General features: G+C 51.3%; 1 protein-coding gene across 2 annotated transcripts; it reads right to left on the reverse strand.

Annotated features, from left to right (window-relative positions):
• Positions 1–1,868: 1,868 nt before the first annotated feature.
• Positions 1,869–3,974, reverse strand: CUNH16orf54 (chromosome unknown C16orf54 homolog). Of its 2 annotated transcripts, XM_032842652.1 has the most exons (3): positions 3,849–3,974; positions 3,070–3,353; positions 1,869–2,456 (listed from the first exon to the last, which is right to left on the reverse strand). In XM_032842652.1, exons 2-3 carry the CDS (start codon positions 3,351–3,353, stop codon positions 2,039–2,041), a joined length of 702 nt encoding a protein of 233 aa, XP_032698543.1. In that variant the 5' UTR covers positions 3,849–3,974; the 3' UTR covers positions 1,869–2,038. The 2 variants fall into 2 exon arrangements, with proteins under 2 accessions (XP_032698543.1, XP_032698544.1); XM_032842653.1 differs by lacking the exon at positions 1,869–2,456 and having other exon boundaries at positions 2,470–3,353; positions 3,848–3,953.
• Between the last annotated feature and the right edge of the window lie 10,271 nt (positions 3,975–14,245).

Below are 14,245 nucleotides of genomic sequence, written 5' to 3' on the forward strand. Positions count from 1 at the left end.
CCATCTGCAGGGTCATGGAAAGCCAGATAGAGTGAACAAATAACACGGTCCAGGGTTGGGTATACCCTTGAAGCATCCTTGAGGGGAGCAAACCCGGAACCTTTCTAGAAAGACACCCTCAAACCTAGTCACGTGGCTTCCCACTGATAAGGCCCTGCGGACTCTGAGTTCACAGCCCCAAATTAGAAACTTAAGAGGAAACCATCTGTCATGATTGAAAGTAAGCACTCTAGGACTCCAGACAACAGAGTTATAGGAAGAATTTTATAAAAAGGACTCAACGTGAGCAAGTAACAAGAGGGGGTTAAAAACAAGAGGCAGAGGTTTAAGACAAAGAGGAAGGATAAAGGGTAAAACTAACACCCTGTGAATCCACCAGCCTGGCAGTCCATTCCCCTTTCCTTGGGCTCCTGGAACGTGTGGCCCCTGGTCTGGGTCTGGGAACATAAAGGTGACTCTGGGAACAGCAGACGGGGCGCGGCGGTGGCGGGAAACTCACGCTCATCCACGCATGCGCACACCTGTCCTTCATGTCACTGCGTCCTTAAAGGTCAAGCTAGAAAAGTCTGCATAGGGCATTTCGCTCAACTTTCAACTTTCTTGAGCAGAAAAAGAGCGTGAGTCCCAGTAACAGAACAACCACTTTCCTGAAGTCTCCGAGCGCATGGGTGGCAAAGCCAGATGGAGAGCGGGGCCAACACTGCATGTCTGTGTGTTTCCCTGCTGGACTCTTTGGTCCCCGTGGGCAGAGTCCCTGCAAACCGGTCCTGTCAGCTGACGGTGACCGTGAGAAGTGACACCGTTATCCAGCTCCTGAGGGACGGAGATGGGGCGGGAGCCCTGATCCCTAGCTTGGATCAGTTCTGTGTCCGTGTCTTACGCCACCCCCGTTCAACCCCACCCCTGCCACTGGAGGGACTGAACTCTTCGAGAGCAGGGGCTAGGTCTGATTCCTCCGCCCCCAGGGCCTGGCTCAGAGTGCCCTGCCGTTACTTCGACTTCCTTCCTTTAAGCATCCAGGGGGACCGAGGGGAGGTCCAGCCCAAGTGCTCTGAGCCTCTCCTGAGCAGGCAGGAAGAGCTGACTCTTGGCCCCTGTCCAGCAGCATTTCCTGGGTGTGAACCGGGAGCGGGGGTGGGGTGTGGGGTGGGGGGGCTGTTTCCTGGCCATTAAGTAGCACAGGATGGCTCCTTCCTTTGTAGGACTCTCAGTTTGTTTCAGTACTTGGGGGCGGGGGTGGGGAGTGGGGGAGGTTGCAGGGTGGTACAGAATGTCTAACACTTTCCTAACCCTTGTTGATCCTTTGGTTCCCTTTTAACAAAGTACGGGTCTTTGAGTCAATGAATGCTTCCAGCAGGGAGGGAACAAGGTCTAAGTAGTATCTTTGTTTACCTTGTAATATCTTGGTTTACCTTGTTATTTCTTCTCATGTTGTACCTTCTATTTATGTCAAGTGATACTGGTTTTCCATTTGCAGAAGTGATACCAAAAAGGTTCCTTTCAAAATAAATTTATTAAGCAAATAGTAAGTCATCTTAAAGAAAAACATAAAGTAAATAATAGGACAGGTGGTAAAGCGATTGGACAAAAATCCCAACCATCCATGACTGAAGCTGGGGAAATCGGACCCCTTGGGAATGGAAACTCCTTCCCCTCTCTCCAGCTCCTGGCTCCGATCCCAGAGAGGAGGTCAGCTCAGAGAGATGACTTTAGGGCCAAGGACATCTCTGGGCTCCATTTCTCCAGGGTGGAGCCTTTTAAATAAGCCTGCCTTGGGGCAGATCTGTCTCTCTGGACTGATTCAGCGAGCTGGGAGGGAGGGTAGCCACAGCTGGGAGGGAGGGTAGCCACAGCTGGGAGGGAGGGTAGCTAGGAGCTGCTCTGTCCTCGGGCAGGGTTCCTTTCCGCTGGCCTCCCTCACCCTGGAGGGGTCAGAGTCGGAGGGCTGCCTGCTGATTGCCACTGATGCAAAGTCCCAGCTGTAGGAAGGAAGGGCCTCTCCAGTTTGGCTAACCAAGTCCCTGTTGCAAGATGGGAGTCAAAGCCACAGTTGAGCTGTAATAAGACGTTCCTTTGCCTGGTCTTGACCTCTGTGTGTGTGTTTCTGGGAGGTGTGATCTGTGGCTCCAGGAGGCTGGCTTCCTGTCCTCTCCTGCTGGCGGGACAGACCCTCATCACCCACACTCAGCCTGTTCTTTGGCATCCATGGGACTCCTGCACTCCGGTCCCGGCATCTTAGGTACACAAGGAAGGAAGGTGGAAGCCTCGTGATGATGCTATTTTCTGCCTCTTTGGTACCTTGAGATCTGAATCTGCAACGTGATTTTGGTGGCTTCTGGCCCAGAGTCTGCCCCACCCCCAGTTCTCCACGCTGCTTGCAGCAGGCTGCAACCCCAGGCAGCCAGAAGGAGCACTTCTGAGCTTCCCCTGGAGCATCAGTTCTGTCCACACGGAGCCTGTCCAGGGTGGGGGCCCAGATCCAGGGAATTGAAATCCAGATGTAAAAGGCCGGCAGCACGTTGGGGGGCATTCTTCCTGGGGCCCCGGGTATCAGCTTGGGTTCCTGAGCTAGAGCTTCAGGTCCTTAAGGCCTCAGAGAGACTCTGAGATAGGGCCTTCCTCAGGGGTCTTTGGGAGGCCAACCCCCAGGACATGGGGATTCAGAACCCCACACTGGTCCGACTTTCGCGCCTCCAGAAAGCGGAGATCTGCTCCAGGGTGACCCGAGGCTGGGGGCCCCACTCAGGATCAGGGCTTCCTAGTTGCTGCCTCTGGGCCTGGGGGCTCCCCAAGTGCACGGTGGCCTCTGGCCTGTGTTCCGGCTCAGCCCAGCTCACCAAGCCTGGGGCGCAGGGCCTCTCGTCCAAGGCCTGGGGTCCCCAGAAGGTGCTGCGGGCTGGGGCGCTGGGTGGGGTGTGGGGTCCCAAGGAGCTGGGAGGGGAGAGGGGGGCTAAAGGGGTGGGGAGGGCAAAAGGGGCAGGCGGGGCTGTTGCCCGGGCCTCCAAGGTGCCCCCCAGGGTGGGAGGGTCTGGGGCCCGGTCCATCAGCAGGGGGACCGCAGAGCCGTACCAGTCCTCCGAACGCTCTCGGGGGGTGCCCCTGGGCTCGATCCACAGTTCTCCTCCGGGGCGCCAGACCAGGGTGGGCGCGTGGTTGCTGGGGTCTGCGTGCTGAGAGCGGCGGAACAGGCGTTCTGCCAACACGGCTGTGGTCAGGAGGAAGAGAGCGGCGAGGGAGGCCAGGGCCAGCATGATGGGGATGCAGGGTCCGCACAGCAGTGGGGGCCACGAACCCATCTCTGGCACAGGGAGGCCCCCCGTGTGCCCAAAGGGCTGCTCTGGAGTGGAAGGCATCTGGAGAGACAAGGGTGGGGAGAGGAAGGCAATGAGACCGGGTGGGCACAGCCTAGAGGGCGAGAGAGGCAGTGAGTGTCCATACCACAGTGAGGACAGAGGCAGAGTCCCAAGGGGCTCGGTATCTGGCCTGGAAAACAGACCCAGGCAGATAGAGGAGCCAAGGGGACCCAAAAGGGCAAGAGAGAGACAGAAGGCTGGAGAGCCAGGGCCCCTCTGTGTCTGGGAGCCCAGCACTCCTGCTCAGGCTCTCCACCCAGCTCGCTTCCAGAAGCCCTGGTTCCCTCTTTGACCCAGGGGTGCCTCAGACAAAAACCTAAGGGCCCCCAAGGGTTTTTTCCTCCTACCTAGCACCCCCACACACCCCTGCACCCTAGGTCTTGCTGGAGCCTCAGAGGAAGTCGTGGGTAAGGAAATAAGAGTCTCCCCCCAACTCCCTGCTAAGAGTCTCCCAGCCACTCCCTGCCGGCTCCCATCCTGTGTGTGTGCACCACCCGCCGTAGGCTGGCACCTTGGATGTTCCTGCAGTCTCACGACTCTCCCCGTGAAGCAGGTCTTGCTCTCTCCAGGCTCCACTTTGCTTGCTGTTGTGCTAGGCGTCAGGCGTCCCTACTGTACCTGTTGTCGCCACCACCGACTCTGTCTCCCTTGCTTGTCTTCGCCCGCCGGGCCCCACACCTACAGGGGCCTCACCCCGGGGCAGCCCCAGGGCTCCTGTCTCTCTGTTCAGAGTTCTCCTCCCTGTGGAGGAGGGTGCCGCAGCGGCCTCAGATGAGGGCGGAAGGGAGGGCACCACCTGTTGCTGGGCGACAGTGCCCCAACTCCTCTAGGCCCAGTGGGGTTTCCTAGGCGACATGGGGGGATGTGGTCAGTGTGGTGGAGAGGCGCTTCCTGCAGAGAGGTGGGGCCCGAACGGGCAGTGGTTGGTTGCACTGAACTCCGGCTCACCCCACAGTCAGGCCCCAGGCCCCAGAACATTCACCCGGAGACCGAGAAAGAGGTCGGTTTGCAGAGCCCCGAGGCTCCTGGCTTCCCCCCGTATGGGGTTGCCCTGTCCCCTGCCTGCCCATAGGACCCCACAAAACCTGCTCCCGCCACCCAACCCACACCCCCCTCCAGCCTTCCCCATCCTTCTCATGAACATACATCTCTTTGTCTTCAGGCCATGTGGTTCAGTTTTGGCTGGAAGACATCTGTGAGGTGAGGTGTGGGTATGAGCAGAGTAAGGCCTCTGGGAAGAATCCACAGTCGGGCTGAGGCCTATCTCCAAGGCTCTGGACATTTGTCACCCTGGTCCTTTCTCCTGGGGTCAGGGAGCCTGGGGGAGGGGCATGAGGGAGTGTCATCAGCCACTTGGGTCCCTTCAGAGATGGTCTAGTTTGACTCGATGGCGGACAGATGACAAGCAGGCCCCACATAAGGGCTGTGTCATGCCCAAAGTCGCACAACCCATGTATGTGTTAGGGACCAGAGAAACACAGCTATAAATTCCCAGTCCAGCAAGCAACTGAACACAACACAACTCTTACTCAGAGTTCATATTTTCTTTTGCAAAATGACAGCCATCTAATGAGAAAGGCTAAAAAATATGTAATATGAATGTACACTGAAACGTAAGCGTCTTACCAGATGGTCACAAGGGCACCCTGACTCCCCTTGCTGAGTCCTGGAGGCTTGGAGGAAAGGATGGGAAGGAGCACAAAGTGTGGCGTGGGACGGAGTAGGTGGGAGTAGAGTCTAGAGGCTCCTGGCCCCAGACACATGGGGAAACCTGATCTGATGTGATTATAATTTGATGAGATCATAAGCCTTAAAATAAACCTGAACTTGATATCACTGAACTGGACACTTAAAAATGGTGAAAATTAGGGTGCCTGGTTGGCTCTGTTGGAAGGGTATGTGACTTGATCTCAGGGTCATGAGTTCACCTGGTACTTTGGGTGTGGAGATTACTAAAAAATATAAATAAACTTTATTTTTTTTTTAAAGGTTTTATTTATTTATTTGACAGACAGAGATCACAAGTAGGCAGAGAGGCAGGCAAAGAGAGAGGAGGAAGCAGGCTCCCTGCTGAGCAGAGAGCCCGACGTGGGGCTCGATCCCAGGACCCTGGGATCATGACCTGAGCCGAAGGCAGAGGCTTTAACCCACTGAGCCACCCAGGCGCCCCATAAATAAACTTTAAAGAAAAAAAAAAAAACAGATTAGGGGGATCCTGAGTGGCTCAGTCGGTAAAGCCTCTGCCTTCAGCTCAGGGTCATGATCCCAGGGTCCTAGGATTGAGACCCGCATCGAGCTTTGCTCTCTGTGGGGAGTCTCCCTCTCCCTCTCTTTGCCTCTCCCCCTGCTTGTGCTCTCTCTGTCAAATAAATAAATAAATAAAATCTTTTAAAAGAATAGTGTAAGATAATGAGTTTTGTTACATGTATTTACAATAAAAAAGTTTAAAAAAAATCTAAATAATAAATACATATATAAAATCTGAAAATTATGTATGTTCTGTTTTAGTCTTTCCTAAAAAAACAAGACTCTAGAAGAATAACATTATTAAAACCAGGAAGATCGGACACGATCTGGAATCAAAATTGGATTTTTTTTTTTTTTTTTTGAGAGAGAGAGAGCATGCTTCCGCACAGGAGGGGCAGGTGGGGGCGGGGGTGGGGCGGGTGCAGAGAAAGAGAGAGGAAATCCCAAGCAGGCTCCATGCTCATCATGCAGGCTGACTTGGGGTTTGATCTCATGACCCTGATCATGACCTGAGCTGAGATCAAGAGTCAGATGCTTAACTGACTGAGTCATCCAGATGCCCCTGTATGTTTTAATTCTCCTATCACTTAAAAAAAAAAAAAAAAAAAAAAAGCTTAATATTTTTTAACTAGTTCCTTAAAAAATTAAAAATAGAATTACCCGGTGATCCAGCAATTACACTTCTATGTATATCCAGAAGAACTGAAAGCACAGAGTCAAATAGGCATTTGCACACCAGTGTTGATTAGCAGTGTTATTCACAGAAGCCAACAGATGGGAAAATCTCAAATGTCCATCAACGGAGGAATGGATAAACAGAATGCCATATGCATACCTATGTATGCATAGACACAGTGGACTATTATTCAGCCCTAAAAAGGAAGGACAGTCTGACACCTGCTACAACATGGGTGAACCTTGAAAACCATATGCTGGGGGCACCTGGGTGGCTCAGTTGGTTAAGCGTCTGCCTTCAGCTCAGTTCGTGATCCCAGAGGGCTGGGATCGAGTCCCGCATTGGGCTCCTTGCTCGGCGGGGAGCCTGATTCTCCCTTCACCTGCCTTTCCCCCTGCTCGTGCTCACTCACTCTCTCTAACAAATAAAATCTTAAAAAAAAAAAAAAAAAGAAGAAGAAGAAGAAAGAAAAGAAAAGAAAACCGTGTGCTAAGTGAAATAAGCCCGTCACAGAAGGACAAGTACTATAGAATTCCACTAGTACAGAGTTCTGCAGAGCAAGCAAAGTCACGAGGACAAAGAAAGTAGAATGGCGGTTGTCGGGGGCTGGGGGGAAAGGGGAACGGGGGCTGGGTGAAAAGGGGAATGGGGAGCTGTTGTTTAGTGGGTACAGAATCTCAGTTTGACAAGATGAAAACATTCTCAAGATAGATGGTGGTGATGGTTGCACAGCCGTGTACTAACCTGTACACTTAAAAATCATTAAAATGGGGGCGCTTGGGTGGCTCAGTGGGTTAAAGCCTCTGCTTCTGGCTCAGGTCATGGTCTCAGGGCCCTGGGATCGAGCCCCACATCGGGATCTCTGCTCGGCAGGGAGCCTGCTTCCTCCTCTCTCTCTCTGCCTGCCTCTCTGCCTACTTGTGATCTCTGTCTGTCAAATAAATAAATAAATAAATAAATAAATAAATAAATAAATAAAATCTTAAAAAAAAAATCGTTAAAATGGAGGTACCTGGGTGGCTCAGTGGGTTAAGCCTGGGCCTTCGGCTCAGATCATGATTTCAGGGTCCTGGGATCAGGCCCCGCATCAGGCTCTAAGCTTTGTGGGGAGCCTGCTTCTCCCTCTCTCTCTGCCTACTTGTGATCTCTCTCTGTGTCAAATAAACAAATAAAATCTTTTAAAAAAATCATTAAAATGGTAAAATTTATGTTGTATGTATTTTACTAAAATAAAAACGCTAAGTAATAAAAATAATATAGAAAATTGAAACATAGAGAAGGAAATTATTGCTTGTGATTGCCTCATTCCCGAATAAGCCTGCATTCTTTTTTTTTAAGATTTTATTTAAAAAAAAAAAGATTTTTTATTTTTAAGTAATCTCTACACCCAACATGGGGCTCAAACTCACAACCCTGAGTTCAAGAGTCACATGCTCCATTGACTAAGCCAGCCAGGTTCCCCAGCCTGCAATTTTTTTTTTTTACAACCTTCTGCATGGCGGGGATCAGAACACCAGATGTCCTGACCCTCAGGTTCCTCCCATTCCACTGCTCAAGAGTTTCTGAAACCAGAAATCAGGAAGTTACTCAAGGAGTGTGGGCAATAGAGAAGTCTCTGGGTCAGAAGTCTACGAAACAAGCCTTGGTGGGGGGTATCTTTGGGGTTGATGATGGGGTGCTCCTGGGGGTAGATGTTCAGGGGGGAACCTCATAGTACCTGGAACCAGCGAGAGAAAACTAAATTCTCCTAGACTAGGTGGTGGGCTTGTGGGCTGCCGTGTGCAGAATTCTGTCCAAGGGGCTCTTCCCTCTTAAGTGTTGTGGTGGTTTTAAAACTTTTTTTTTTTTTTTTTTTTTGACACAGAGAGATCCCAAGTAGGCAGAGAGGCAGGCAGAGAGAGGAGGAAGCAGGCTCCCCGCTGAGCAGAGAGCCCGATGACTCTGGGCTCAATCCCGGGACCCTGAGATCATAACCTGAGCCAAAGGCAGAGGCTAAACCCCCTGAGCCACCCAGGCGCCCCTCAAACTTTTTTTTTTTTTTTTTAAGATTCTATTTATCTATTTGACAGACAGAGATCCCAAGTAGGCAGAGAGGCAGGCAGAGAGAGAGGAGGAAGCAGGCTCCCTGCTGAGCAGAGAGCCCAATGTGGGACCCTGAGACCACGAACTGAGCCAAAGGCAGAGGCTTTAACCTACTAAGCCACCAAGGTGCCCCATGTGGTGGTTTTAAACATGTCCGCAAATTCCTTGACATTCCTTTTATCATAGGGTGGGGCCTTGTCATATCCTCCACCACCCCCCCCCACCCTCCCCCGTGCCCTCCCCACTCCAGGTCTCTTGAACAGAGGCTGACCTTAGTGGCTGACTTCTAATGAATGGAAGAGAGTAGAACTGACAGCACATCCCAAGCCTAGGTTGAAAAACAAAGGGACAGGGGGTCTGTGAGTGGCTTAGTTGGTTGAGCGTTGGAGTCTTGGTTTTGGCTCAGGTTGTGATCTTGTGGGTTGTGGGATCAGTCTCCGCTTCTGGCTCCACACTCAGCAGGGAGTCTGCTTAAAAGATTTTCTCTCTGCCCTCCCCCTGCCTAAAATGAATAAATAAATCTTTAAAAATAGAGAGAAAGAGAGAGAGACAGGGGTGCCTGGCTGGTTCCGTCTGTGGAGCATGTGACCCTTTATCTCAGGGCTGTGGGTTCAAGTCCCACAATGGGTGTGGAGGTTATTTAAACAAACAAACTTTAAAAAATTAAATAAATAAATTGTTTTAAAAGGTGAGGGGCAGTGCCTGGCTGGCTCAGTTTGTGGAACATATGACTCTTGATCTCAGAGTTGTGAATTCAAGCCATATGTTGGGTGTGGAGATTACTTGAAAAAAATATTAAAAAATAAAAATAATTTTAGGGGCACCTAGGTGGCTCAGTGGGTTCAGCCTCTGTCTTCGGCTCGGGCCATGGTCTCAGAGTCCCAAGGTCGAGCCTCACAATCGGGCTCTCCACTCGGTGGGGAGGCTGCTTCCCCCGCTCTCTGCCTGCCTCTCTGCCTACTTGTGATCTCTCTCTGTCAAATAAATAAATAAAATCTTTAAAATATATATACTTAAAAAAATAAAAATAAAAATAATTTTAAAAAGGGACAGAGCTCCCACATGGCTTGGACTTGCTATCTGTCTATCGATCAATCATTTGTCATCTATCATCTAGCTATCTCAATCGCCATGTGTGAGGAAGCCCAAGCAAGATACATGTAGGTGTCCTGTTCCAAGTCCCAGCTACAGTCCCAAATGACAGCCAACATCAGCCACCCACCTGTAAGTGAGCCACTCCTCAGATGACTCTCCCCCAACTTTCACACCAGGTCAAGTGTGCAACAGAGACAAGCTTTCCCCACTGAGCCCTCTTTAAAACAGATTTATTGGGGTACCTCGGTGGCTTGGTGGGTTAAGCGTCTGCCTTCAACTCAGGTCATGATCTCAGGGTCCTGGGATCAAGCCCTGCATCAGGTTTCTTGCCCTGCGGGGAGCCTGCTTCTCCCTCTCCCTCTGCCTGCTGCTCCCTTTGCTCATGCTCTCTCTCTCGATCACTCTCTCAAATAAGTAAATAAAATCTTAAAAAGAAAAAAAAAAACAGCTTTATAAGAAAAATCAGTATTGGGGTGCCTGGATGGCTCAGTGGGTTAAAGCCTCTGCCTTCAGCTCAGGTCGTGATCCCCAGGGCCTGGGATGGAGCCCCGCGTGGGGCTCTCTGCTCAGCGGGGAGCCTGCTCCCCATTCTCCCTCTGCCTGCCTCTCTGCCTACTTGTGATCTCTGTCTGTCAAATAAATAAAATCTTAAAAAAAAAAAAAAGAAGAAAAAAAAAGAAAAATCAGTATCACTGCCTCTGCTCTCTGGCATGGCTCTCGGGGGATGAGTAAGGACTTGCTCCAGAATCGCCCGGGGCCTTCTCCTTCTCCGGCACACACTCTTCATCCCTCTGTCCCCACCCCCACCCCACCGCGGAACTCTTCCACCATTTTAGGGCCTGAGCTGGGGAGGGTGAGAACAGCCGCAGCCGCAGTGGCACTGAGGTTGGTGAGGAAAGGTCACAAGCCATTCGGATGTGCCCTCCCCCTGCAGCTGAGACCCAGGACACCTGTTCTGTCCTATACAGTAGTCATCAGCCAAGTGCGGTTCTTGCAATTCAATTTAATTCAAATAAAGGACTCCAGTCCTTCAGTCTCACTAGGTACATTTCAGGTACTCAGTGCGCGTGTGCAGCCAGTGGTGGCCCCGGAGCCGGCAGCGCGGCTGAGGAATGTTCTGCCACCACACAGAGCTCTGTTGGGCCGCGCTGCACTTGAACCTCGCTGCCCAGAGCCACCCGAGGGCGGGGGAGGGCAGCATCTCCTGGGAGTGAGTGCCTTGGCTTGGGGATCTAGGGCTCCGCCCGGACCTGGCCAATGAAGGCTCCAGGTGATCTGGGGGGAGCAGCGCAGGCAGAACCTCACAAGCTTGGGGGCACAGCAGAAGCACCTGGGAAGGTCTTTTTTTTTTTTAAGCTCAACGCTGTAGGGGCTCTGGGTGGCTCAGCCAGCTAAGCACCTGCCTTCGGAAGGGGTCATGATCCCAGGGTCCTGGGATCCTGCGCCCTGCTCATCGGGGAGTCTGCTTGTCCCTTTCCACTGCTTGTGCACTCTCACTCTCTCTCACAAAAATGAATAATATCTTTTAAGAAAAAGAGAGAGAGAGGAGAATAAAAGCTTGACGGTGTAGCCACACCCCAGACGGAGACCATCAGAGCCTCCCAGGAGGCGGGGCCCAGGCAGTCTTCTTAGGGCCTTCCAGGTGATTCCAACGTGCAGCCCAGGTTCACAACCACTGCTCTCCTCTCTGTCCTTGCGGGGCGTCCAACCACTTCTGCCGTGTCGTGGGCATTTGCTGGGTTCTCCGACGAGCGGGACCATTAGAGGAAGCACCTTTTCTGAGTGGTTATACCATGTCACCTGGCGCCTAGCCATGAGTTACTGGGCCAACACTTCCCGCTCGCTGGACAAGGCAGTTCTCTTCCTTGGAACTTCGGAGCCGAGAGGGAATGACTGCCTGGGTGACTACATCTATCAAATGTAAACGTGAGGAACTCTCTGTGATCCCACTCCCATCACATGGACCAGAGAAGTGGAAGAACCAGCCCGAAGACGGGAGCATTGGAGAGACCATTTCTGATGCTATGAGTCCCTGGTTCTAGTTCTTTCCCAACGCCCAGCTTCACTCCTGTCCTTGGGTTCTTGGGTCCTTATTATACATTTCCCTTTGTATGGGTGGTGTTTCTGTGACTTGAGACCAAAAAGTGCTCATTTACATAATCTTACACTTGTGAACTCTGTTCTAGAACAGATCTTCCAGCTAGATTCCACAGGTAACTCAAAGGTAATAAGTAAAAAATGCCTTCATAATTATTATACAGCACATTTCCTCTTTTTTTTTTTTTTACCTTTCTATGGTTGTGTAATATTTCATAATATAAAGCTTTTAAAAATCTACCATCTCCTCCCTCTGAGTTTAGTCTCCTTTATGGCTGTCTGAGTGATCAGGGTCGGCCCTGTGATAATGTTTGCATTATCCTGAAATCTTTCCTCTTCCTCACCCCCTTCAACAGTCAACTGGTCCGGGCGATTTTATACGTAAGATAACCTGCAAATGTGACACTCCTCTCCACCCCCACAGCCACCCCTTAGTGTCCGTGTCCTATCTGTCTCAACAGCCTTCTGATGCGGTTTCCCTTACTCAGTTTCTCCCCCAACCTAATCTTTTCCAGGGTCATCTTTTATTTTTTTTTTTTTTTAAGATTTTATTTATTTACTTGACAGAGATCACAAGTAGGCAGAGAAACAGAGAGAGAGGGGTGGGGAAGCAGGCTCCCTGCTGAGCAGAGAGCCAGATTCGGGGCTGGATCCCAGGACCCTGGGATCATGACCTGAACCGAAGGCAGAGGCTTAACCCACTGAGCCACCCAGGCACCCCCCTCCAGGGTCATTTTTAAAAAGACATTTCTGAACTTATCACCTTCCTGCTTCAAAATTTTTGAGAGGACACCTGGGTGGCTCAGTCCATTAAGCCTCTGCCTTCGGCTCAGCTCATGATCTCTGGGTCCTGGGATCGAGCCCCGTATTGGGCTCCCCGCTGAGCGGGGAGCCAGCCTGCTTCTCCCTCTCCCTCTGCTCCTCCCCCTGTTCATGCTCTCTCTCTCCTTCTCTCTCTCAAATAAATAAATAAAATATTTTAGAAAATGATAAAAATGATTTACAAAGGTCTCAAATGCCACCTCTTTGGGGAGATCTGGGGAAATCTGGGTCTTGGAACCAGTCAGCCCCGGGATTAAATCTGAGATTCCTGGCTCAACAGCTATGAGACCATCTATTTGGTTTCCATTTTTCAAAAATTCCCAACCTGAGAGGCTATTAGGGGGTAATTGCAGGTAGTTTATATAAGGCACCTTGTAAAGCAGGCGTTCGGCGGTTCTGTGCCTTTCCATCTCGATCCAGCACCACTTCTCATCTCTGAAAGACCATGAAGGATCTGTCCCTTCTCATCAGAGACCCACCTTAAATCTCGTTACCACTCAGGGTTGCTCTACAGGGACCATCAGATTCCCCAGGCTCTGAGTCTCCGCTTTCCCCCACTCCACCGCTGGTCCATCTTACTGATACTCCATTCTCGGAGCGCACATCCTGGAGTCCCTCCCTTATCTCAGTCCACTTCCCCTGTAACGTTGACTCTGGTGTATTGCTCCAACCACCCTGTCTCTGGCACTTGCCAGCCTTGTCCTCCACCCCACCTTCTTCATAAATCTTCTGCCTTGGACCCATACAACCACTTTCCTTTGGTCCTGTTATAGGGCTGGTGAGCCCCATGGGACACAATCACACAACTCACCTCAACGTACCCCTAACTCCACCTGGTCCCCTCAGCCACGATGTCACGTGGATCTGGGCGATGCTTTTTCTTTCCCTTACCTCCAGGAGCTCTTCCAGACCTCTCACAGCTTCCCTAAGGAGCTTTGCCTTAGGGGCAAAGCCTCAACTCTCTCGCCATCAGCAGAACCGCTTTCTCTCTCTTGTGCAGAAAGGTGACACCTTCAGGAGGGAGCCCCAGCTCTCTTCCTGGTTCACTTTCAGCCTCTGAGACTGCGGCTGGCCCCTTTGGCTCCTTATCCTCCCCCCCAAAAATGATGGATTAGCAATCATGAACACCATGCTCGTTCTTGGCTCTGTTCATGGCTTGCCTGGGGATTCTTACTGGCTTCCTCCTGTCCCTGTGAGCCGGGTCTGCCCAGATGCTTCCTTCCCACGGTGAAGGATGCTGTGTCCCACTTTGTCCCCTGCCCTCCTTCTCCTACTTTGTTTCAGTGTCTCCACTCCTCCAATGTCCCTGCTCCTGGCCTGTGCACCTTCTACATGCCTAGTAATTTACTAAGAACATTTCTTTTCAAGTAATCTCTGCACGCAGTGTGAGGCTCAAAGTCACAGCCCCGAGATACCAGCCAGGCACCCCTGTATGTCTCATTTCATCCTCTCAAATAACCCCGGCAGTGGTTCTTATCCTTCCTTCTCTAACAAAGACACTGAGATTCAGAGACTTTTAAGTAATTTGCCCAAGGAAAGGAGTAGAACCAGACCTCAGCCTGCTTCTCTCCTTTCACTCTGCCATTCCGGCAGACCAGGATCCTTGTCCCCTCCACTGCGCCTGAACGAATCCTTATATGTCAGGCTGTGGTGATTCATGGCATTCCAAAGACGGGTTTGATTGGGTTTGATTGGGTTTGGCCCTCACTAGGGAGGGAGACCTTCCAGGGCAGGACCCTTCATTTCCATTTCCCCAGCACCTTAGTAAATGCTTTCGATCATGTTCAGTTCAAGCTATCTTGGCCTTGACCATTTTGCCCTTCTTTTTCTTCTCCTCCTCCTCCTCCTCCTCCTCCTCCTCCTCCTCCTCCTT

This window comes from Lontra canadensis, unplaced genomic scaffold (assembly GCF_010015895.1).
Source record: "Lontra canadensis isolate GAN:19392208 unplaced genomic scaffold, GSC_riverotter_1.0 scaffold132, whole genome shotgun sequence".
Taxonomy (NCBI): Eukaryota; Metazoa; Chordata; class Mammalia; order Carnivora; family Mustelidae; genus Lontra; species Lontra canadensis.